At 39.0% G+C, this 24,279-nt stretch overlaps 1 protein-coding gene across 2 annotated transcripts in view; it reads right to left on the reverse strand.

Annotated features, from left to right (window-relative positions):
• Window positions 1-23,681, reverse strand: part of tmem198aa (transmembrane protein 198aa) — a 44,827-nt gene extending 21,146 nt beyond the window's left edge. The window contains exons 1-2 of one of the 2 annotated variants that reach the window (XM_084954487.1): window positions 23,103-23,681; window positions 6,359-6,523 (exon numbers count right to left, since the gene is read on the reverse strand). In XM_084954487.1, the coding sequence (XP_084810613.1) occupies window positions 6,359-6,497 (139 nt within the window). In that variant the 5' untranslated portion in view covers window positions 6,498-6,523; window positions 23,103-23,681. Of the gene's footprint in view, window positions 1-6,358; window positions 6,610-23,102 lie in introns of both variants that reach the window. The other variant, XM_084954486.1, reaches the window with a different exon arrangement.
• Between the last annotated feature and the right edge of the window lie 598 nt (window positions 23,682-24,279).

The raw sequence follows: 24,279 nt of genomic DNA on the forward strand, positions 1-24,279 counted from the left end.
TGTACGCCACATCCCCATTGAGTTCCTGATGAAGGCTCTTAGGGTCCTGTTGATCTTGTACAATTCTAAGCATTCCAGGATCCAGCTGTGGGGCATTGAGTCATAGGCCTTCTTGTAATCAATCCAGGCAGTGCACAGGTTGGTCAGTCTGGTCTTGCAGTCTCGGCTGACTGTTTTGCACCTCTGGTATTCTTGCCAATCCCTTTCTGTGCCCCACTCATGTATTGACCCATGTGCCTGTTCATCTTAGCCAATATGATGCCTGACAGGAGCTTCCATGCCTGTTATTCCTGCCTTCTATCTCTCTGGTGTACCTCCTCAAGCGGCTGGCCAAGGCTGTGAGTCTTTGCTTGGCAGTTTCCAAGGCCTCAGGTATAGACAGTTTGCTGTATTTCTTATGCACCTTCTTTGCCGCACCTTTCTGCAACTCCGTTAGTTGGCTAACCTCCCTCCGTGCTGCTTTGATCTTGCTCTCTAGCCTCCTTCTCCATGGAGGGTACTGCCCCTTGTGGCTGTTCAACTTGTAGCCAAGCATCTCACTGATCACTGCTGCCGTATTGTAGATTAGTTTGTTAGTGTCGGTAATCGTGGTTGTAGGTATCGTCCGTAGTGCTGCATTAACATCATCTAGCAGACCTTCTGAGGGTACGTAATCTTGGTAACCGGCTACGGGGGATCCAGGTTTCAAGCTTGGCCATGATCCTATTTCTCAGGTCAGTTCCTCTCGCACTCAACGATCCTTCTCCTATCGCACTTGGGGCTATGTACCCAATCTCGGGTGGGGGTGATGATATCTCCCCCCTGACCTGGCGTCCTGACTCCTCCTTGCCGTAGCATTTATGTTGTACCTCGTCAATCTCTAGCTGTGATAGCAGTCCCTTCTTTCGAATGTTGGAACACTGAGCTACTAGTTGTTTCGCCGTCATTGTGGATGTTGGGTATCGAAGAATCCATAGGTCCCTCATCCTATTCATGTAGCCCCTTCCGCCAGGGTTACTTGTGTAGTAGCATTCCAACAACGCCCTATTTTCGTCTCTTGCCCACCAATGCCTTCTTGTTCCAGTAGCCCACTTGTCGTCAGGGTGCCCTGGTTCCTCAACACCTGACGCGGACCTTGTTGATCCGGGCGACGTCCGAGCCGGCATGCCTTCATATTTATCTGTCTCGCTCATGTCTGCGGTAGGCTCGCTTAGCATAGGGGGTCTAGCCTTAGGACCCTTACTGGATACAGACACCCCAGGCAGGAATCGAACTTGCGATCCTCTGCTCCAAAGGCGTGTAACCTGTGTAACCTTTCTTGATGTATGAAAACCCTTTAAAGAAAACCTTTTGGTTTCCAAATTTTGATTCTTCTTAATTTTAACATGAACTTACATTAATGTGTTATCTGTCTTCATCATTGGCCACACTTACTGAAAAATCTAAAAGCTATAGACTACTTTAAAGAACATTGGTTTAGTGAGACATAAACATTTACAGCTGCTGATGGGATGGATGATGCCATGACTGTAGCAAAACAAAATTACATTTTTAATGGAACAGTAAAAACCATTAGTGTATATCAGCAGTAAGTGTCACAGGTATTTGTTTCCCGATTTAACATTTTGCTTTGGTTCTGTAATTACACCGCACTGTTTTCTCCATTCAGCCCAGTGATTAACTATACGCTGTTTGTGGTTTTGCAAATGGCTCTTGAAATTAAAAGGATCTTATCGTATTTCATTTGAAAAGATAAAATATGCCAGGGAGAAAGCATAATGAACAGAGAAAAAAAAATAATGATAAACAGCAACCACGCTATGGTGGGCAAGAAAGAGAGAGGCACTTCCTCTCCGCAGAATGGTGAGAAGCGATAAACTCGCTCTATAAACATTTATGAAATTGCTTTAAAATATGATCATCATCATATTACTAAAGGTCATCCACATTCATTAGTCAGCAGGCTCGCTGAATAGAACAGCTGCTCCTTTCCCCCATATGTTCCCTCTTGTCCTTCTTGGCTTTCTTTCCATCTTAAAGTGTTTTAACTCGATGAAAACAAAGAAAAAATACTCTGAAAGATTAAAGGCTCGTCTTATCAATAGTTTAAATCTCCTTGTCCTTGTTTCTATGTTTATTAATGTTTGTGTCCCCCTTTATGTCGACTCAGTAGCTCCATCTCTCTGACTGGGCTCTGTCTCGAGGGGACCCAACGTCAGATTGTTATCTTTGTGTAATCAGGCATTGCACAGCTGAGTCAAACAATGCTCCTCTTCTCATCCTAACCACCATCCGTGCTCCTCCCCCCTTGTGACCATACCTCATTTATTTGACACACTTCTTATAGCTTCCTTTATTCCTTCCCCTCTGTCGTGTGTGTTTTCCTAGATACCTTTCAGTTGCTGTGTGCAGTGAAAGCCACTGTATTCATCACAGCTGTTTGCACTTCTTCTGTAACAGAATGCCTCAAGGGGTACAAGTCCTGACACGGAGTAATTCAAGCATTTCCATAACATCTACAGCTAGCAGAAAATGTGTTTGGTCAGCAGCTGTCACAAATCCGCAACAATATTCTTTCATATTTGATGGTCCCCATAAATCAGCAAATAAATTCTAAAATAAATTGTTTTTCTTTTACTTCTGCCATCTTTTCCTCTTCTTTCCCTTCATTAGCCTGCTATCCTTCCAACATTTCTGCTGCTGCACCTTTTTCCCATCCCTCCCACTCCCTTCATTCCTCTTCTCTGCTCTCCCTACTTTCCCTCCATCAAACTCTCCCATCTGTTCACGCATGTCTTTCGACATTTTTCTCTGCTTCATCCATCTTGTTCCAATAACATCACTCATCATTTCCGCCACAACTTTGTAATTCTGACTCAAATAAATGACAGCTAACCCTTTCTTCCTAACTCACTGGAGGTAAACTAAATTCTGCAGTACCAAGAGGACTTTATCAGCAGGGAGAATCAATCTTCCTGCTGATAACGGTTTTCTTCATATTGTTCAAATGTGACTGCGGGGTTTCCAAGAAACATCAACAATATGCTCTGCATCTCATTTGCAGAAGAGTAATTATAGCTCCGAGAGTGACAATGCATGGAGTCAAACAGAGAGACAAACAGACACCGTAGGACTGAGGAGGTAAAGAATTTGAAGTAAAATTACGCCGTTGTGTATTTGACGTCTCTTATTTCTTGCTGTTGATTTTTTGGCAGGATGTAAGAAACGATTTTTGGTGACACCTTTGATCACAGCCAGCAACATGCAGCATAATAACAGTATACACTTTTATCCTAATATAAAAATAAGAACATGTACTGTATGCAAAAATTTTGAAATAAGGACATCACATTTTGGATTCTTACTAAATGAATGTGACATTTTTTAAAAAAAAGAGTGATGACTTCTGCAGCAGTTCTTTATACACATTTCAAAGGTTTTGAGCTAGTCTTCAGGAAACGTTCTCCAGGCTTCTTGAAGGACATTCAGAGTTCTTCTTTGGATACTGAATGCCTTTTGTTCCATTCTTTGTCAAAATGATCACACATTAAATAAGTAACAAGTTGCTTTATCTGTAGATGCAACACCAGTTCCTCCCTTGAGTTAGGTACGTTTTTTATGTTTGAAAGATTCATTGGTCAGTCTTAAGTTTTAAAGAATAAATGTAAATAAATAAAAAGGTCCATAGAATGAACTGAAAAACAGCCATTTTTCAGTTAAAAGCTTTAAAAGACCTTTAGACAGCCTAATGAACCGTTGCTCGAGGCCACTTCAAAAACAATACAATAAAGTCTGGCTCCTTGTCAGAAAATATAAAGAAATGATGGGCAAATTGAGACTTTAAATCTTACAGCAGTGCTGTAAGATTGCAAAACAAGGATCACAATGCAATTTGTTTTCACATTTCTTTCAAATTGAACTGTATAACTAACCAGTAAGGAGTTATGCTTACAATTAGTGGTTCAGCTTAGGTTGATCAGAAGAGTCATTTGCCCCCCCCCAAAAAACGCCAAAAGTCTGCTCTTGCAATATCTTTGAATAACAGTGTGATATACCCTTTTTAAATAAAAGAAACATTATGTGTATGCTGTCAAATTTCTTAAAAAAAAAAAATCCCAGGGAGCCTGACTCACACTAGTGTAATACTGGTGTATACAGTGAATGTTAATGCTTTTTATGTGCTCTCAATCCCTCCTTCTGCATTTGCATACAACTTCTCAGAGGTTCAACATATTCAACATACATCAATATTCATCCAAAAAACAGCAATACGGGTTGTTCTGGGGCTCTTGCAGGTTGGGGCAGCTGCTCCCTGATTGCACCTGACATCTCCAATCGACTGCAGGATTAATCCAGACAAGGGGCTTCTCTGCTTAAAATCCTATAAGTCTGCCTACAGCACCAAAACTTTATTTACTATCCTAGTGGCAACAATCAAATGCAGATCGGGCGCATAATAATATTTTTTTCTTTTAAGCATGAAATATGGCTCAATACACATGGTTTACGAAAGTTTGTGTTCTGCAAACTTTCGTAAATCATATAATTTGCTCCAAATTATTCAGGTTAAAAAGGAAAAAAAAACCCTCCTAAAAATACATATGTAATGAGACCTGCCACAAAAATAAACATGCCTCTGCTTTTCAGTCACTAAATTGACACTGTGTGTTTCCTGTAAATACTGACAGTAGTTTATCTTTTGTTTATTTGTCTTTTCATTGTCAAAAGAGATTTTCCACCGGCTTACAAACAGACCATTTCTAAATCTGACTCCAATTTTATGTGTTTTCTTTGACTGGATATTGACCATGCAAGACTATAAACAGTACCAAAAAAAAGAAAAAAAAGAAAACCTAAATCATTTCAAGGATTTCATACCAGATATATATCCATGTTGGATAAATTCTTTGTTTCACCGGCAGCTGAACATTTCAGGCTTAAATACACACCTGTGAATTTGAGGAATTACTCCTTTATGTGTTGTGTGATTTCAGTTGTCTGTACACAAAACACTGTATGCAAAAGTAAAATCACCTCTCCTATGGAAGAAAGAAATCATTGTGGAAAGGTTGATGGATATCACATCACATCAATATCAATAAATGCATAAGAAAAGTGTCTTCTCAGGCTTTTTTAATTCTGTAAAGTACAGAAAAATCCCAGTTTAGTAGGCTATGCATTTGATCTTATGTGTATTCATTCCTACAGGCTGTGCCAAACTATCATTAACTTGCAGAAAGCCAAGAAGATGAAAATTTCCGGCACTTAAATGAAAAAAATAGCTGTGAGTATTTCTCACATTAATCATTCCTTTAGATAAACAGGGAGATCGCTTTACCCTGATTATTTATTGATTACACATTCCTGTAATGACTTTGCATCCAAACTAATTAGAGTGACCCTCACTTATGATCCAATAAAATGCAGTCTCTCTCTCTGAGCACAAAACTAAGGCTCAATAAGGACTTCGTTCTTTAATGAATGGACCTGTGCATACAGTATGAGTCCAGACATTTGAAGACACAGAGGAGATTTAAAAAAACACACAACAGGAGGTCTGCTGCCTTTTTGGCATGGCGCTTTTTATTAATTGCAAAACTTTGTGCAAGTTTTAAAAAAATCAGTATTCCTACAACTTTTAGTTAAAAGAAAAAGAAACATGACTTAGAATAAGAAGCGGAACGACAGCATGTTTTAGTCTGATCGTGATCGCTTTAATATCTGGATTTTACTTGAGCTCAGTCCACGCTGTGTGTTCGCCATGTTTTAGTGCAACTCATTCACCAAAGTGAAGCAAAAACACACACCCACTAAAGTCACAGTAGTCTTTGCTGCTGTATGAGAGCTCAATATTGACTCACAGAGTCAGAAACAAGAGAACTACACTGTAGTGCCCTTAAATCAATAATATACATAGACCAGCAGAGCAGAATGAACTGAAAATGATGAGTAGGGATTTCACGGGGTTTTGGCACCATGCTTTAGCAATTTTTTAATCAGCGTTTGTACATAAAAATAAATTGACTCGCAACGTTTCCATTGTTATTACTGCTGCTGGCAGATGGCCACACAGAAGGGCTCTAGTCTGTATGCAAGAGAGTTGCTTTGAGGTAACTTAAGATTAGAGCATAATGGATGAAAGAAAGTCATATATTGATCTTGGATACATTTTAAGATGATTCTATCTTTATAATATTGGAGGTTTACTTTGACATTTCCAGCAATTTGTGACCTTGCTGTCTTTTTTCTCTCTTTTTCCATAAACTAATATAATTGGCTGTTCAAAGTGCTTCATATTTAAGATACAAACTGCTATTAAAATTTTCATTAATGTTGATTTCTTTCTTTCTTTCTTTCTTTTTTTTAGTTAATCACTTACCAAAGAAGCAATAGATGATTCCAAAGAGGCAGCACATGGAGCAGACCACAGAGGGCACAATCTCATATCTCCTCTCAATCTCCTGGTCACACCTCAGCCCCACCTCAGCCAAGCCAAACAGCTGGCTTGTGGAAGTCATGGTGGATAAAGTGGAGGCGACGGGGTCTAAAGGAGAGAAGAAGGTAGGGGGAAGGGATTGAGGGGGTTTGAAGGAATTTCTGGATCAGTGGGCCTCACCCACGGAGACGTGTCTAAGGGCGGGACAGACAAAAAGAATGATGGAAAGAGAGGGCAACAGTGAGAAGGGATGAGGAAAAGAACGAGAGAATTATTATTGATTGTTCATTTTAAGTACTCAGCTCTGAGTGCTGACTATACACTAAGCATGCTCAATATTTCTGAAAAAAGAAACATCTCAGCACAACCATGAGTACTGCTGCAGATAAAATGCAATTCAGCCACTATCATTCACTTGGCTGTACAGTATAAAGTTTGACCAGTTGCAGGAGCTATGCAACACACACACATATTCTAGTTGTTGCCATGGAAAAAACAACAGAATGAATTTGCATAAATTTGCATGGCGTGGGAAATTTGTGACACAAGTAAGAGGCTGTTTGTAGACCTCTCATTTGTACCCCAGAGCTAAGGTTTACCAAACGATTAATGTAAAAACCCCCTTAATAATTTCACATCAGTGCTTGTGCCTGCGCTCTGCCACTGATCTGTTCACTCACTGAAATATTACATTAACTCTTCTCTAAAACCATTCATTCTGCAAACATTTCACATGACCTAAAAGAACAAATATTCCTTGTTTTCAACAAATACTCTGTGTTGTAACTTTTTCAAATATTCTACTGGGCTTTTAAATCATTTACCCAGGTTAAGAATATACCTATCCTGTAACACCTAAATCTAAAATTAGCATTTTAAGTAACCAAATTTATGATTTAATGAAAATAAAGATTTTTGGTAGATTTAGGTATATATTTCTCTGACGTAGAAAAACAAGTTGATAATTCACAAAGTCCATACTTCAGTATAGCAATATAGTGTTGAATAGAATAGAATAGAATAGAATAGAATAGAATAGAAAGCCTGTGTTGTGACTGTACTGAGTGAAACCAGAATATAATGACAATATTAGGATACTACTACTGATTAAATAAAGTAATAAACACATATAAATAGATATATAAAAAAAATAAGCATAATTCATATGCGAGTATAGAAAAGCATAGATTTTGGCGGACAAAAAATAATGCACAATTAAGTATAGATAACTAAATCCAAAGTTCAATGACTAATGTAAAAGCAAGGTTATATTGTACTAGTAAATCAGTGTTATTACTATGTATATTACTATACATAGTATAGTATATAGTGGTTATCACTGTTGCCTCACAGGAAGAAGGTCCTTGGCCTTTAATACTTTCTGTGTGGACTCTGCATGTTCTCCCTGTGCCTGTGTGGGTTCTTTCTGGGTACTGGGACCCTCCCAAAGTCCAAAGACATGGTTAGGTTAACTGGTGATTCTAAAGTGGCTCTAGATGTGAATATGAGTGTGAATGCCTGTCTATCTCTTTGTGTTAGCCCCGCTACAGACTGATGAGCCGTCCCCTTCTCTCCTGCTGTCATAGCTGGGATAGGAGAGGCGGATAAGCAGAAGAAGATGGGTGGCTATGTGTAATTGACTTTAATTTGTAAATACACAGGGTAGGTGATGCATTGGATGCTCTTAATATTATGTTATGAGAAGCTATTAAGTTCACAGTTTGCTTTCTAGGAGATGTGCCTTTGCATAATGTACCATATTCTAGCGCTGATAACACGGTCTCCTTGATAACTTTCTTCTTAATGAATCTTCTTTGTGCCACAAAAACACACAAGGAGATCAGCTCCATCTGGTGTCAAATACACGCTGTTCAGAAACTCCTTTGTCATATGTTTCTTCAAGCGATTGCGGTCTTTTGTAGGATTAAAATGTGCATGACTTCCACTTTGGTCTTTTTAGAAGCATTTCTGCTATCAGGTGAGAAACTGATCAAAGTTCGTTATGTTTCTCAGACTTTGAGCAAAGTTAGTTGAGGGGAATGTCAGTCAATTACAGTGTCAAACTCTGGCCTGACATAATAGCATACAGAACATTCCAGTTTCAGAAATAAAAAGTAGCACTGGGGCATCTTCTAAAAGTCCATTTCAAATCAATTTTGAAAAGAAAGGAAAAAAGAAACATACAGTTGCAGTGTAAAGCATGAGATTCATGGATCATTGACTTGCGCTATTAGCCAAACACCCACATAGAGCTCCACACTTATTCAGGCACCAAACCCCAATGGTTTCATTTCCAGCTGAGACGCAAATTAAGACCTACTAAGACACACTCAACTGTGGATACGTTTAAAGGAAGCATTATTGGACTATTTTACTGTGCATTGTCGTTATTTCACGAAAGAACGGCTGCAGTAGTTTATCAAGCTGTTCAAACACTTTCTAAAGCAATTCAGGCACTTTCTAAAGCTGTTCTTCACACAGATTATTGCTTTTCAGCTGTGTCCACTGAACATATGTGAATTCATGTCATCTTGGTCAGAATCTGCAAATCTTAAGCTTTTTGTCAAATAAAGTCCCAGACTTACTAAAAGACTTAAAAACGATACACGGTCATACATTAAAATGTAAATCCTGTACAAATGGGAACTATTTGTTCTACATTCTCTGTACTGGTGGAACTGAGGAGACTTAAATTATTTTACTGTGTGTTATATTGGCCTAGGTACAGTATAGTTCAGTAGTTCTGCTACCAGTGCACATCAGTGTAATGGAGTCTGCTCTCTTTATAGTCTCATAGGGATGCATGCTAAATTTTAAGTTCTGTTACTCTGGATCCTTCACCTTTTTAAGGCGTTATCCTTCAGTTCAACTCTCCTGTCATATCCAAGCATGGACGACATACTCACACACACTCTGCCTCTCCTGGCTTTATATTTAAAAGAATGCACACATGTATGCAAATGTAACCTGGGCACATACACATTCATATTACGCCTGATTACACAGGAAAAGTAAGCCCGTGCTCTTTAGTAATGAATTAGCGGGTGATGATGATGCACTGTGGCAAGCAGACTCAACTACAAGCACGCACAAGGTGATGTTTAGCATCTTAACACGTCTGGAGTGCACAGTCGGCCTGCTTTTCGACGTTTTACGCTATGACATTATGTATTGTAGGAAAGAAGTACGACACAGAAAAAAGACATTGCAAGAAATGAAAATGGAATAAAATTTCAATCTGGATTAAATGTTACTTGTAAATAGTAAGTCTCACCGCCTGCAGGGAAAATAAGATAAAGAGCATATTAGCCCTTCATCTTGTGGCTCGCTAGAGCAGGAAGAATTCAGTGGTAAGCAGATGTCAGTCTGACATGTAGTCTTATTGAACAGAACAAGAATAAGAACACACCATCAGCAGTGAAAAAAGCAACGTTCTTATTCAATAAGCGACTGCATAACTATGATGGAAGGAGGAAAGGGCTGGGCCAAGTGAAAAGGAAAAAATCAGCAGTAAAGCTCATACATATACACACTGGCACTGTAATGGAATCTTAATGTAAAACTTAGTAACTAAAGGGTGGTGAGGTTCATAAAGTTAAGGAAAAGCTTCTAGAAAGTTATCTGGTTGGCCACATTCCAAGGTTTGAAGTAAAAAAAAAAGTAAAAATGCAATAACATGCATGCTCAGTATTGCAAACTTGAAAGAATTAAGCAAGGGTATAATACTGCCAATGCTGCACAAGCCTATAAATTATTCAAAACAGGAAATGTTTAGGAAAGCTTAATCTTGACTTTTTCATTCTAAAGGAGAAATATTTACCCTATTCCTTTCTAACAAATCGTTAAAAAAATCTTGACATCCTGAGCTTCAGTTTCAAACCAAAAGAAAAACTGTACTGTTTTACATTCTGTGCAGAGTTGGTAAAAAAAACAAAAAACTGAGAAGCAAATGGAAGACTTCCACTTCATAATTGCCTCCACTCCAGTGGTGAAACAGATTGTGAATGCTGCAGCTTAGTTACACCACAGGCTCTCTGAATCAGGAGGAAGACCCAACTGAGTATTCCTGACAATGGACTCTACCGCAATGCCAAAAAGAATAAGAACATAGTGAAATCTAAAGCTGTCCTTTACTTCTTATTCTGAATCAGAACCCTGTCTACAATTCTAACTACATAAAACGTTGTTGTTTTTGTGCATTTGGTGATTGTTTGCTCTTTATCACATTTGCCAAAAATCTGATAAAGTAAAACTGATTAGTTTGTCAGGTCTGTGTGGAATTCAATTCTTCTCCTTGCACGCATCCAATATTACAGATGGAGACAAAAATGAAGTACTTTGCTGCTCAAAGACACATAAATTCTTGGATGACATGGTGCGTTGCTTAGATACACATTGGTTGCTAACAAGCATGCTAAGCCTGGACTGTTGACACCCCCACAGTCACAAGGAGACATCAGGGAGATACTGTCGCACAACTAGTCGGATTCCAATGAGTTCTAAAATGTCTCCATCTAATGATTATTTACATTATTTAAGCTCACACAGAAGGAAAATGGTAGGGTTTGAGTACCATCCTTTTATCCAAAGCACTGTTCTAATGTTTAATGTCATATCAGGCTGGTAAATTACATAAATCTTCCATTAACACAACAGCAATCATCCAGCAACCATCCAGTTTCATCCTCAGGTCTGTTTCACTGGGTGATGACTAAGTCCATTAACATTCAGCGGTGACCTGTTGCCCTGCACCAGCAGAGAAATAGTTGATTAGAAAATAGCCCACCAATAAGGTCAGAACGGGGAAGAGTAAAAACAGCATATTATGCAACAATGTCACGTCTTGTCTGTTGCTATAACAACCAGCAGCGGTACAAGGACCCCGCAAATGGGACAGGGAGCTCGTCTCCAAGGGAATGTGCATTTTAAGAGCCAATCAGTGATGGTTTCTTTGAGGCTCCTGGCAACAGAAAGTCCTGACCTTTGACCCTATTCAGCACCTCTTTAGAATTCACCAACATAGTAGGACATCCTCTGAACCGAATGCTAGATCAACAGGAGTGTATTATGGCCTCAACAGCCATTTCCTTGAAGCTCCATATGAGAACATGTTTACCTCTGGTACTGACATAGATCAAGAGGTAATGTAATATCCTGTCTATTGATCACTCTGTTCACAGGAACTACTTCAACAACCATAATTATGAATGGATATAAAATACTGCTTGGGTATTCAGTGTACCCATGGGACAAATTCTTATGACTTCTGCGACCTTCAGCTTTTCACCCTGAGCCTCAGGCCAATGTAACTGAGTTTGTCCAGTGCTTTTGTTTACTACAGAGAATAGTATGGGGTTTCTCTGTATTATTGTAGGGTCTTTACCTTACAATATAAAGCTCCTTGAGGCAACTGTTGTTGTTGCCCTAATACATCAGCAATAAAGCTGACACATGTGGCAGATGTTATGTATCACTTAGCATTGTGTTTATTTTTTTAGGATAATGGAGAAAAACAATAAAGAATGAGGATATAGATCAGGCAGATCATAATACTGCACAGAGAGGTTTTGCATGTAAAGTCTAGAGAGAAACCAAACAAACCTTTTTAGACACATTGATTTTATCCGAGTGCATTAAGTGAGTTCATTTTTTACTTCAGTGTACCTCACATGTGCTCATTCAACCACATTATGGTGGCGGAAAGGGAGAAGGTAAGCATGCCATGTTTACTTTATAGATGTGACTGGACTGAAGAGTAAAGAGGAGCTTTGTATTTTGCTGAGTCTGTACAATTTTAACAAGTTTGAAAGTCAATATTTGGTATAGCTGGTATTATTCTCTAACACTCCTAGGCAAAGCTTCTTGTAATTTCTTACAAGAAATTATTAGTCCTCAGGAATAGTTGTCCAGGCTTCTTGAAGGCTCTTTTTCGGATGACTTTTGTTTCGTTTTCTGTCAAAACAATCCCACGGTGCTTTAATAATGTTGAGGGGGATCCAATCCATAGCTGATATTGTTTCACTGTGTGTTTTTCTATCCAGGTATGCATTTACTGCATTGTCAATTTGAACCAAAAAAATAAAATAAGGATTCTTTACTCCATAACAGCAGTTGTTACTAATTTTGAGTTTAGATCTTGTGTAATTTGTCATACTTTTGCATTTTCTCTCACTGTTTCCCTTCCATAAGAATGACTTCTTAACAGTCACCCTTCTACTGAGGCCATTTCTGATGAAGCTTTGGGTCATGTGTCAAGAATTTGCTGAAATTTTCCTCTTTCTTAACGACATGTCTTTTAGATACATCTGATGTAGACAGTTTGTTGGCCTTCCACTTCTTCTCTAAGGACACACTGCACACTGTGCCAAGCTTTGCCAAGTTTTCAGCTAACAGCTCTTTCAGAATCATCTTGTTGGTGCACAAATGCTATTTTCTGCCTGTCAAATCGTGTTATCTTTGGCATTCAATAAAATAAATGGGAACAAATTATGGTTTGGTAACAGGCGGCTAGTAACAAGGTGTCTAAAGGTACAATTTAAAATAGATTCTTTGCCAAGTTTTCTGTGTAGACAAAACACAGGTTCATCCCTTTACTGAGGTGCATTTTTTATTGCTTGAATGATTTCTAAGGTCAGTGCTCAGAGGTATATAAAAAAAAGTCCACGAATTGACTGAGAATTAGTGAAAAAGCAATGTCCAAAGAAAAACTTTGAGAGACTTTTGACAGAAAGCCTGGGGAACTGTTGCTCAAAACAACTTTAAAATGACAAGAAAGTTTCTCCCTGGTAGCAAAATATAATTACTTTTTGCACAACACTTTAATGCGCAGGTTTTCTTATTACAACATGAAGAAACAAATGTTTGTTCAGTCTAAAAAAAATCTGTTTCTTTTTGGTGACCTAAGTTACTCACATTGCACGACAGTTAAACATAAGAGCCAGCTCAATCTAAATGTTTAGCTGTTAACCTTAAAGGAAAGCTTCTGTTTAAAAAAGGAGCCCTAAATCAAACCAGAGAACCCCTTGACACAATACACATGATGATTTGCTCCACTATATCCTTGCTTGCATTCCTCTGTCAGACTGAAAATAACAGGCCAATAATGTTAGGACACATATCAAAACCGCTGGCAGCGTAATAACCTTTCTGCTTGTTGATGTGCTCCCTGCTGGAGTTCTGCTACTGTTCCTCTTTCCTCCAAATGAGATGATAGTCTAAGGTCACAGATCAAATCTGAACACTGCTGGCACTGTAATAAGTGTTTTATGATTTGTTCTGCTACATGCCAGCTTCTATCTCTGGCCCCAAAACTGTGCGAGCTTTTTACAGTGAGGTGTGACTTCACTTCTGCGAGTGTGTTGACTTTTCTGTTCTCAAGATCTTTGATGCAGAAACAGTATACACGCTTTAAAAGAAACATTTTATATAAAAAAGCTCAAGCAAAAATATTTCACACCTGTACATTATCACGTCAAAAACAAAAACAAAGTATATAAGTACAGTAAATATTGTAAAACCTGTATTGTATAGAAATTCAGAGGAATTGCGTAGTTTGTTTCAGCGTCTGCCGCCGACATGAGAGTGTGTGAGTGTTTGCAAGTGTAAAGCTTTTTCTCCCTAAACCTGCTGCTAGATAAATTATATTTTCTAATCTTCTGTAGATATGGGCAAACTGACAGGGAGAAAAAGATGAAGGGTTTGAAATAGTTTGTGTCTGTGTGTGTTTCTAGTTTTGTGTGTATATGCATGAATATTTCAGAGGCCCCTAACTGAGCGCTGGCGACGGAGCATCACCAGAACGAGGACACGCTGCTCTTCAGGGTTGGGGATTGCAAAGGCCGGACAGAGAAAGAGAGAGGGAGAGGGAGGGGGGAAATTACACAGAGAAAGAGCGCAACATAAAACAGCAAGGCCACACAGACACACACACCAAATTTCAAGAACAAGAATATGTTTGGAGGTGGGAACAACTGTGAAATTCATCCTATTATCACGTGTTTATGGGAGACTTCAGTGTTAAAAAGGAAAACAGTGGATATAACTTAAAGAAGAAGAAAGAAACAAATCTAGACAACACATCCAGCCTATGCCGAGGAAATATAGCAAACAATATGTATGGTTAAGAATGGAGAATAAGGGATTCACGCTGGCAAAATGCAAAGTGTATTTACAAAACAATAGTGAGCAAATATGTTTTGCATTATGCTCATTAATATTAGAAAAACAGCCCCTTTTTACATCCAGGCATGCAGACAAGTTTTTGTTTCATTTGTCGAGGGTTTAAAATATTTGCCTCTGAGATCTTTGACTCAACTCCAAAAAAACACTGCTGTCATTGCTCTGCATAATAAAAAGACCACACTGTGAAAATATTCACTTTAAAAAAAAATTCTAGAAAACTCTTGACAGTGTGTTGCAAAAAGGCTGTCGAGAGTACAAAGGAACAACCTGTTTCTGTACAGTGATGATACTGTTAAATTTTTTAAAATGTTGCTTTCTGGTGTTACAGCTCAGACGTGCATCGACTGGTATTGTGCTTGACAGCAAAAATCTTCAAATGCAAAATGTAGATTTGATAAGAGGGGTACCTCAATTTCAACTTTATACTTCATATTTATTTTGTGTAATAATATGTTGGGCATATTTACATATTACAGCTATTTTGTAATATATTGTATTATTTAATGTGGTACTTTAACTTCTTTGGACCACATAATTTCCTCTGGGAATCATAAAGTATTCTGATTTTGATTCTAATGACTCTGATGCTAAAAATCACAGCTAACCAAACTTAATGTGCCTTTAAAATGTGAAATATTGCTGCGTGAGTGTTTACATGCATAATTGTCCTCCGTAACCCTGAGTTGCTGACGGGTTAATGTTGTGCATGTCGTCTGTGTAGTCAAACCTTTTGTTTCAGAAGGTTTACCTGCAGGTGTGTTACAGTAAATGGGAATGACGGTCAGTGAGCTGTAGTTCAGTAGGTTAAAGCGGGATGAAGATTTAGTCTGGTTAGTTTACGGTAAACCTTCCTAACAATATTAAAGGTATTACTGACATATCAAGCTTGCTCCCTGGTGAGGTTGACAAGATACTACACAGGATCACTGGACAGTGGAGAAAGTAGATGGTGAACATTTCAGATGTTGAAAAGGTCAAATATTGATGGACTTTTACATTATTATTGAAGGTTAAACTGGTATAGTTGTTTTACTGGCATATTGGAGAACTCAAAGTAAACACTTCTTGATCTATCGCTCATAGAGCCATGGGTACATTAATTATGTCTCAAAACATAACAATCTTTGTTTACAAGCTGACATAAATTGATCGGCCACATTAAAACCATCTGCTTAATTCTTTGTGTCTCCCTCATGCAATCACAATATCTCTGACCCATCAGGGAATAAACAGAGGGTCTCCATGGGTGTTCTGTTGTGTCTGGCACAGGGGTGTTGGATAATTTGAGTCTGTAGGTTGGCTGGGTGGGGCCTCCATGGATCACGGTTATTACGTGATCTGACTGAAATCTGTGAGTCCGGAAGCCGAACCAGTGCTTGAGGCTCTTTGCTGAGTTCCTCGAGTTGTTCCTGAACAGGTTTTGCACTGTGGCTGTCGTGCTGGTGGAGGGATCAGACGCTGTCATTGCCACAATGCAACAGTGTTTAGGTGGGTGGCAAATGTCAAAAATATTATCCACATGAATGCCATGAAAGAAAGCTTCCCAGCAGAATGCTGCACTGTAACAGTGTTATTCACTCCACTTGTCAATGGTTTTAATGTGGGTGAATATTTGTATATTTGCACACACCAAGGTAAGACTTTCAAGCTGTCTGCTTTTCTTTTCATCTCATATTTCTGTCCGACTATTTAAGATATTTTGATTCACGAAAACAGACACGTCATGGTTACTATTTATCCGCGTCGTCACACTTCTGTTCTGTTTTTAGTGAAAAGAGAAAGGGACAGCGTTCGTGTGCATGTGACAGGATGACTGTTTCCATCTAGTCCATCTGTCACCAAAAAGACTACTGCTGTGCGTGTGTGTATGTGCGTTTGTGTGTGTGTCTATGTGTGTGAGGAATCTGGCTAGCTTGTGAAAGACATATAGCATCATGCTCCAGTCTAACACCTGCTCTCATTAAAGAGTGCTGTAGAAAAAAAGAGACACTGAAATTACTGTTATTCAGCTCACCTCTGACATGAAAGGTAAAATTATTGCTGTTCAACCATTATGAAAGCATAGTGGTCTTTATTTCAATAAGGAGGTTAGCAGCAATGTGACAGTTTTGTCAGCGCCGTCTTTAAAGAAAAGGCAGTACGTGTGCATTGGTGACCTTTGTCATGCAGAGCTGGGCGTTACACTGTGATTATAAGGTATGACAATGATGTGCCAATTGCACTAGTTCCTACAGTGGTAATGACAAAGTGCTGAGCTGCTCTTTGATATCACCAGGACATTTCTCAATGGCTTGAGGGTTGATGTAGCCTGCTAGGAACAGCTAACTTGACCACTGATAACACAGCATAATCCGCACATCAGATGACACTATCTCCCACCAGCATTACTGCCACTTGTATCTATCTGCATATTGGCAATGCGCACAACATCTGCCTGATTTTCGACAGATAACAGTTAGAAAAGTTGCCCAGTGAAACAGTAAATAGATAAGGAACGGGGGAGTATAGAGGGAAAATGAAAAGAGAAAGGCACTTGGCTCAGCAGCTAAATGCGGCTAAAACCAGCCACAATCAGAGTCAAAGAGTCAAAAACACTCCACGGACACATATGCATGCATACATGCATGCCCATTTTAAATTGTATGTACAAAGCGCGTGTGAATGTGTGAAGTTCTTTGAACCTTTAGACATGTTCAGTGCTTGAATATAGTCATTAGATTATTTGACCTAATCTTTTATTTTTATTCTTTTATCATAGGAGAGACACTTTGTGTGTTTTCACCACATTTGGTGTATTGTTGATGATAGTTGGTGAGACCTGAATTTCAATTTCAAAGACTTTCTCTGGCATATCCGTAGTGGCCACGAGTGGCCTGGGATAAAACTGATCTCATGAACTGTTGCTTCATTATCGATGATCGAGCTCTCTCTCTCTCCCTCTCTCCGTATATATATGTGTATACATATATATATATATATATATATATGGACCTCAGAGGATTCTAATTTATTTCCATCCATCAATCCATTTACATTTAAACTACATCATGGACAACATGCTTAGATAAAAAAAAATTCAATTTACAAAGCTTAAAAATGTCTCATTACCATAGTAAATATGGCAAATAAGGAAGTAAAATGTTGTTGTAAAAGAACAGTCATAACAAGGTACAGCTCATTCAATGAACAGTGCATTGTTATTGCTAAAAGAAATTAATGACACAATTTCCTATTTACTTTTGTTCTAGCGAAAACAAAACTCAAGGCTATTTCAATGCCAATTTGAGTTGCATCATTTTACTATTAAACTTTTTTGTAACAAAAACAAGGATTTAAATAGCTTTCATTGCTTGCTTATCTTCCTCGCCTTCACCCAGATCTCCCCTTTTCTCATTCATTTCCCTTGCCCTTTTTTATATTTGATTGTTTTGTTTTTTTCTAAAATACACGCAGAAATTAAAAAAAAAAACAGTGTTGGCTGGGATTATTTGATTGCTGGGGTTTAAATGCATTAGAGTGATCTGTATGTGAGCTGTGAAGCATTCTCCTCACACTCCTGCTTTCTCCCTTTGAGCTACAAGTCTATTGAAATGTCTGAGTGACCTATAAACCCCTAAAACACAAAGGCAACAAAATGTGTTCTTCATTTTAGATGTAATATCATAGTTTCTACCCAACCAGTATACCATCTATCTACTTTGGACCTTGCACGTGTACCACAGGCAGCCTTACAGCATTTAAAGTGAAGCGATCTTAGGAGTGAGCGTGCATTTATATTACTTATGTTGTGTGCACATAAATCTGTTGTGGGGACCTCCTCCCTTTGGCGACAAAGAGAAAGTCCCTGTAAAGTTAATCATTAAGTGTGTGCGTGCGCATGTCTGAAGCATGTGTATGTGTTTGGTGTCTCGGTGTGTCTGTGTGCTAGCGGCCTCAGCATTGATCTCTGTGTAAGCCTTGGTCATCGCTTGTGGCCTGAAGGTGAGGTGACAGGGGAGTAAAGAGGCTTTCATCAGATTACAGCTCATTCTCTGTCTTTCACCATCTCTCTTTCCAGCATCATTTGTCTTACTGCTGCTTTCAACTACTTTGCTCCTTCTCTCTCTCTTTCTCTCCTGCTGAACACAAGACCTACTTTAAGCCACAGCGTTAAAATTCCTCTTCAATCCCTCACGGATTCATTTGTCTTTGCCCAAATGTGCTGATGTATGACTACATATCACAATGCACGCTAACAATCCACAAAAAGGAGAATTTGCACTGCAATGCCTTTTCACATATATTTATGCAAACTCTTAGTCTTCTAAGAGTCCATCAGGTCAACCCGTTTGACTCTCAGTGTTTAGTTGCAAAATATAGACATTTCCATTGTAAATGTAGTCTTAAAATACTGGGTTATGAGATGAAACCAGAAAGCTATTGATACCAAAATCCTTGTCCCTTCCTTACATATTAAGATTAAAAGTTAAGATATCTGTTTATAGCAACTGACAAACAGCCTTTTTCCTGTTTACACATCAGTTAGACATTGAGTGACATTTGCATAAACAGCCATATTATAGGTTACTTAACAAAGTCCAAACACCAATTTCCTTCGAGTTTTGATTTGTCTTAGTCTGCCAATTGATGATGGGCATACAGTGCATTTATCTTAAGTTAATTGTTGAAAACAGCTGCCAACAGTTGCAAAGTGGCTGCCGAGATTGGCAAGACTGAACCGAAACAGTAACAATGTGCCAAAGCAATTTACAAGAAAACACTGCAGAGCCAGGTGATCATTCACAAAAGCCCCTTTTTCATTGCTGATGCAAAACCCAAGTGACAATATCCACTATATACATGCAGACATTGTGAATAAATGCGTTTAATTTATTTCCATGACTGAAAACTAGTGTGGTGATGTGAGCACACAACTGTAGTCTGTGGCACACAGTTTCTCTGTAGAAAGCCTTGTCTTCTATCTCTCCCTGATTCTATTAGCTGGCCTCCTCACACTTCAGTCTCTCTGTAGACCCGTCCTGAATAACTGCATTCAGTTGCAGCACTACTTTCCCTTTACTCTTTTTGGCACCATTTACATTGATAACACCACGTGTGACAAATGTCCAACGGCCTCACACATTCTGTGACCAGACTTTAATTTTTTTTTAAATATAAGCTCTGGTCAAATACACATACAGTTCTGAATGATGTGCATCTGCATGCACATATATACACAGTTTTTGAAATTCTGTGTGCAGCTACCACATAAATAGTAGCAGATGCAGAGACATGTCTACTTAGATGGTATTAGAAGACCCTTCCAGCTACAAACCAACATGACAGCCAACACACACACACACACACACATAAAATGCCACACTGCCTGGGGGCTTTTACATGCTCTGAGTCAGATCTGGTTGGAAATAAAGGCTCTCAACCTGACAATGGCAGCATTATACAGATGGCACATTGGTCTCCATACATTTTTTTTTCATTAAGTGCTCATATCATTTAAATGGTACCCACACTGTGCACTGGTGAGCTGAATGACTCAAATACACATGTGATGATTACTTTGAAGCAGCATGTGGAAACTGCAGCGTGAAGCACAGCAGTGGCGTGCATTAATGGGATTAGGACTGACTTTAACCTTTCTCTTCCTTCTGCACTTACACTCCTTATCCTGGCTCTTTTAACTCTCCGCCTCTTTCTTTGTTTGCACCATCTCTTTCTTCCTGAAATCACTTGTTCTTATTTCACTGCAGTTTGACAGACAGCATCCTTCTTCACTCTTTCCTCGTTAACTCTCTTTAACCCTGTACGCATCCCGTTAGCTGAATAACAAATATCTCTGAGGCTGCCTGTTGCAGGCTAGCGCTGTCAGACTGAGGGGTCCCTGCAGACTTTTTGTGCTCAGTTTTGAATTTGAGACTTCTTGGCTCATGCTGCACTTACATAATCTGTTGTCAAAGCCGGGTACATAGAGTGCATGGTAACACTGGCAATTCATGAATTATATCTTCTGTATGAATGACAGCCCATATATGGCACTTATCCTCCCCTCAGCAAATTTTATTAGTGCATTTCTAGCTAAGATCTTCCCCAGTGTTGATTACATTTCTGGATGGGGAGGATTTCTTTGTTTGTTTACCTTCCCTGGACTGTTTTTCTTTCAAGAACGGAAATGCACTGGAGTGATAGCGTCATTCAAACTAAAAATCACAGATATTGTGCTATACAAAGAAATTTTTATGTGAATTTTCTCATTTTTGCTACCTAATAAGAAAGAAGAAATGAAACAAGGAGAAATAAGTGTCCACTTCTTGATAGACGTCTCATTTTTTCAGCCTGCCAATTTGGCCAGAGTCCTAAGTCTGAAGACTGGTGGGCTTTTTGTTATGGTTTCGTAACTATCGGGAAAGCGCCATATGGGTTGATCATTCAGTGATTAAAGTGGATTCAAATGGACCTATTGAAGGTATGTGTTTGATTCCCATTGCAGATGGCACAGTTTTGAGTCCCCAGTTTCCTCTTGCCTCTTTGCCATTGCCCCATTATTTAAAACACAGACCAAAGCGGTCCTTTCATGACACTATGATTGAAATCTGATGTCAAGAGCCGACATTATTCCAAACATCAAAGAAGAGCAGATTGAAGTGTAAATAACACCCACTGACCATTGTAACTATGGTGTATAGCGTTGGTGCATTTAGAGAATGTGGATCTGACTAAAAATTGCTGGATGGCAAGTAAAAGAGAGTCATCAGAGAGTCAATGTTAACTGCATTTATTCTGCTTGAAATTGTTATTATACTGTGTAATCCTGTGTTGGAAGACCTACAGGTGCACTGGTGAAGCAGCACTGTTACCAGACTTGTTGAATCCTGAGCTGAATGCAAATGTATGATTGGTAAAACTGAATTCCAGCAAACAGCTCGAGTGCTGAATCCTTGAGCTGTTTGTTTCTCAGAACACGCCTCAAGTTCACCTGTAGTAAGGCAAAAGTTCAGCCATGGAAATGAATCAGAGAGTCTTATTAAAAGACTTAACAGCTACCAAGGCAAGAAACTCAGTGAGCTGACACCAGTTCACTCTTCAATGCAACATAGCAAACAGTCACTACAGAGCAGCTTCTTAACACCCCCTCCCATAGTATCCCTTCACAGCAATCCCAGATTGTGTAGTCCTGTATTCAAACACTGCACAACCTTCAAATCCATCATTTTATCTCAAGGGACCTACAGTAGATGTGCTTTTAGCTTTTCTATTAGCATGCACATTGTAATTTTTCATGCTTGGAAAAGGCCACAATGTTCCTTATAAGCTGTAATTTTAGAGCAGCCAAACTTCAACATAATCACACTCTATTTTACATCCCCTGCAACTCCCGCTCTAGCATTTCACTATTACAGTTCTTGCTTTCTTTTGTTTTGTATTTTTTTATGTGAAAGTCTGCTTTTCTTCTTTTGTTTATCTCCTCTTGCACCACATTAACAGCTGTGCATACATTCCTCACCACACGTAATTACAACTAAAATATATGGAGAATAAAGCCGATAACTACAGTCTTTATTCTTGAAGTTATTCTGTTTCGATCAGTTTAAAATAATTTCGTCTTTTAATAAACACTCGTTGGAGCTGTGACATTTGCAGAACACAACTAGCGAGTTGCACAGACAACGTGTGCATCTTTAACAAAGGAAATAAAGGCTGAGCACTTATAGGCTGGGTTGTTGCCTATAATTACTTTTCCTTTGCTCTGGCAAACTACTAATTACGAAGATGTTTCATGTGCTATTACTGTACCCCGGGGCAGAGTAAGGTTATGTAGAAATCCAGTAAGAGATCTGCTCCCTATATGTTTTGTTTATAGCTTAAATATTGTTAGATAGTAAGTTTGATAGAAAATAGTTAGAAAATAGTTAGAAAAAGATAGATAGATAGATAGATAGATAGATAGATAGATAGATAGATAGATAGATAGATAGAATGTGAACGCACGTGACTTCCATCGACCCTTCCGATCAATTGTGCTCCTCGTGTTTACATTCTGTCCAATCTAGTTATGCACAGTGCTGTTAAATACAGAGTTCAATCTTTCACGTTACTAATTCCCACACATCATGAAGGATTCGCATGGCTGTCACTGATATGCGACCTTTGAGTAGCCTCGAAGAGCTCGTGTTTTGTGTAAGAGCACTAAATGTTCCCTTAAGCAGCGGTTTGAAAACAATAGAGGGAAAACAATAGCTTGAGCTGAGGGTCCTCCCTGTGTCTAATTTTCAAAAGCAATTACACTGATTGGCACAATGCCGTGGGCTACACAATTGGCTGTTGGAACCGCTTTAACATTTGGAAACATGGAGGGTTCTTTAATTACACTATTGGTAAGGTGCTGCATGTTATTTATGTATTTATTCTTATTACTGTTATTCTTGTGGCACTCTGTGGTTCCATAAAAATCAATGTGGTATGATAAAATAAAATAACTGCATTTTGTACTGAACAAAGAAAACTCACTCACCTCAGAAATGCAACATATTGGCGTGTTTTCCTTTTGTCATTCTATATTCAAAAGGGGGGAAGCATGTGAAAAGAAGAAGAAGAAGAAATCTGTTCTTGATGGTGTGGTCAGCTTAAAAACCCGACATCACGTCTTAATGAAGCGGGTTCGGTCCAAAGCCTGCGAGAAACTCCAGATAAAACCCTGAAGCGAAGATGAAAGAATGCTCAACTCCTCTTTCCTCTCCTCCACTCTTGGCTTCAATTTCTCACTTGCTGCCTGTCTTCCCTTGTCCAGACAGATACGTGGCTCATAGCCAGAGCCTCATGTAATATTAAACACCGATAATGGATCAGCGCATTGTGAAAAATAAATGCAGTCTTAGGTTTTTTTTATTCCATGTTTACATCACGCACCCAATTATCTCCCTCCTAAACGAACAGTATGCGCGCTGCTTCCTTTGTGCTCCCCGTCTTTCTCACTCTCAGCGGATTGAACCATTCCCGCAGCACGAGAGGGGGGAGGTGGATGGGTGCTCTATTCCTGTGATTATATGTGAACGAATGGGTTTGGTGACTCGTGGCCAAATGTTGTTATTGTCGGGGATAAAGAGCCCGGGAGATGGAGTGATGGGAGGGGGGAAAGGGAAGAGGAGGAGGAGAAAGTGAGAGAGAAGGAAAGAAGGAGACATTTACTGTAAAGCAGTTTGATGCAAAGGAGGGACAAAAGGGCACGTTTTCTCTCTCTCTCTCCATTTTTTCTCTTTTTTTTAAATTTCTTTTTGCCTGGTATATTATTACATGCAATATGAAATTAAACTGTATAATCGCTCCCTCTGGAACAGCTGCTTCCACACACTAAACCATTTTTCTTGTCATGTGTAAGTAGGATTTCTCCTTAAGCGGGCTCTCATGCTACATTATGCAACCAAGATATAATTACATCTAGTGTAATGGTAGAGAAAACACAAGTGCCGGCCTACTATTTCAATAGCCTTTCATGTTTGCTCTTCTGCCTGTGAGCTCCTTCAGCAAAAAATATAGTGTCAGTTCAGAACCTCGGAGAGCTCCGAGCCGGCACCAACAACCAGTGTAAATAAAGGGTTGCACTTTCTAATGGGTGGTTTGTTTGTTTTTTGTCTTTCTTTTTTGTCTTTTTAAAAAAAATAATAATAATAAATTTGATTTTTTTTCCCTAA

Source organism: Perissodus microlepis, chromosome 16, assembly GCF_051167445.1.
Source record: "Perissodus microlepis isolate ML-2025 ecotype Zambia chromosome 16, ASM5116744v1, whole genome shotgun sequence".
Lineage (NCBI taxonomy): Eukaryota > Metazoa > Chordata > Actinopteri > Cichliformes > Cichlidae > Perissodus > Perissodus microlepis.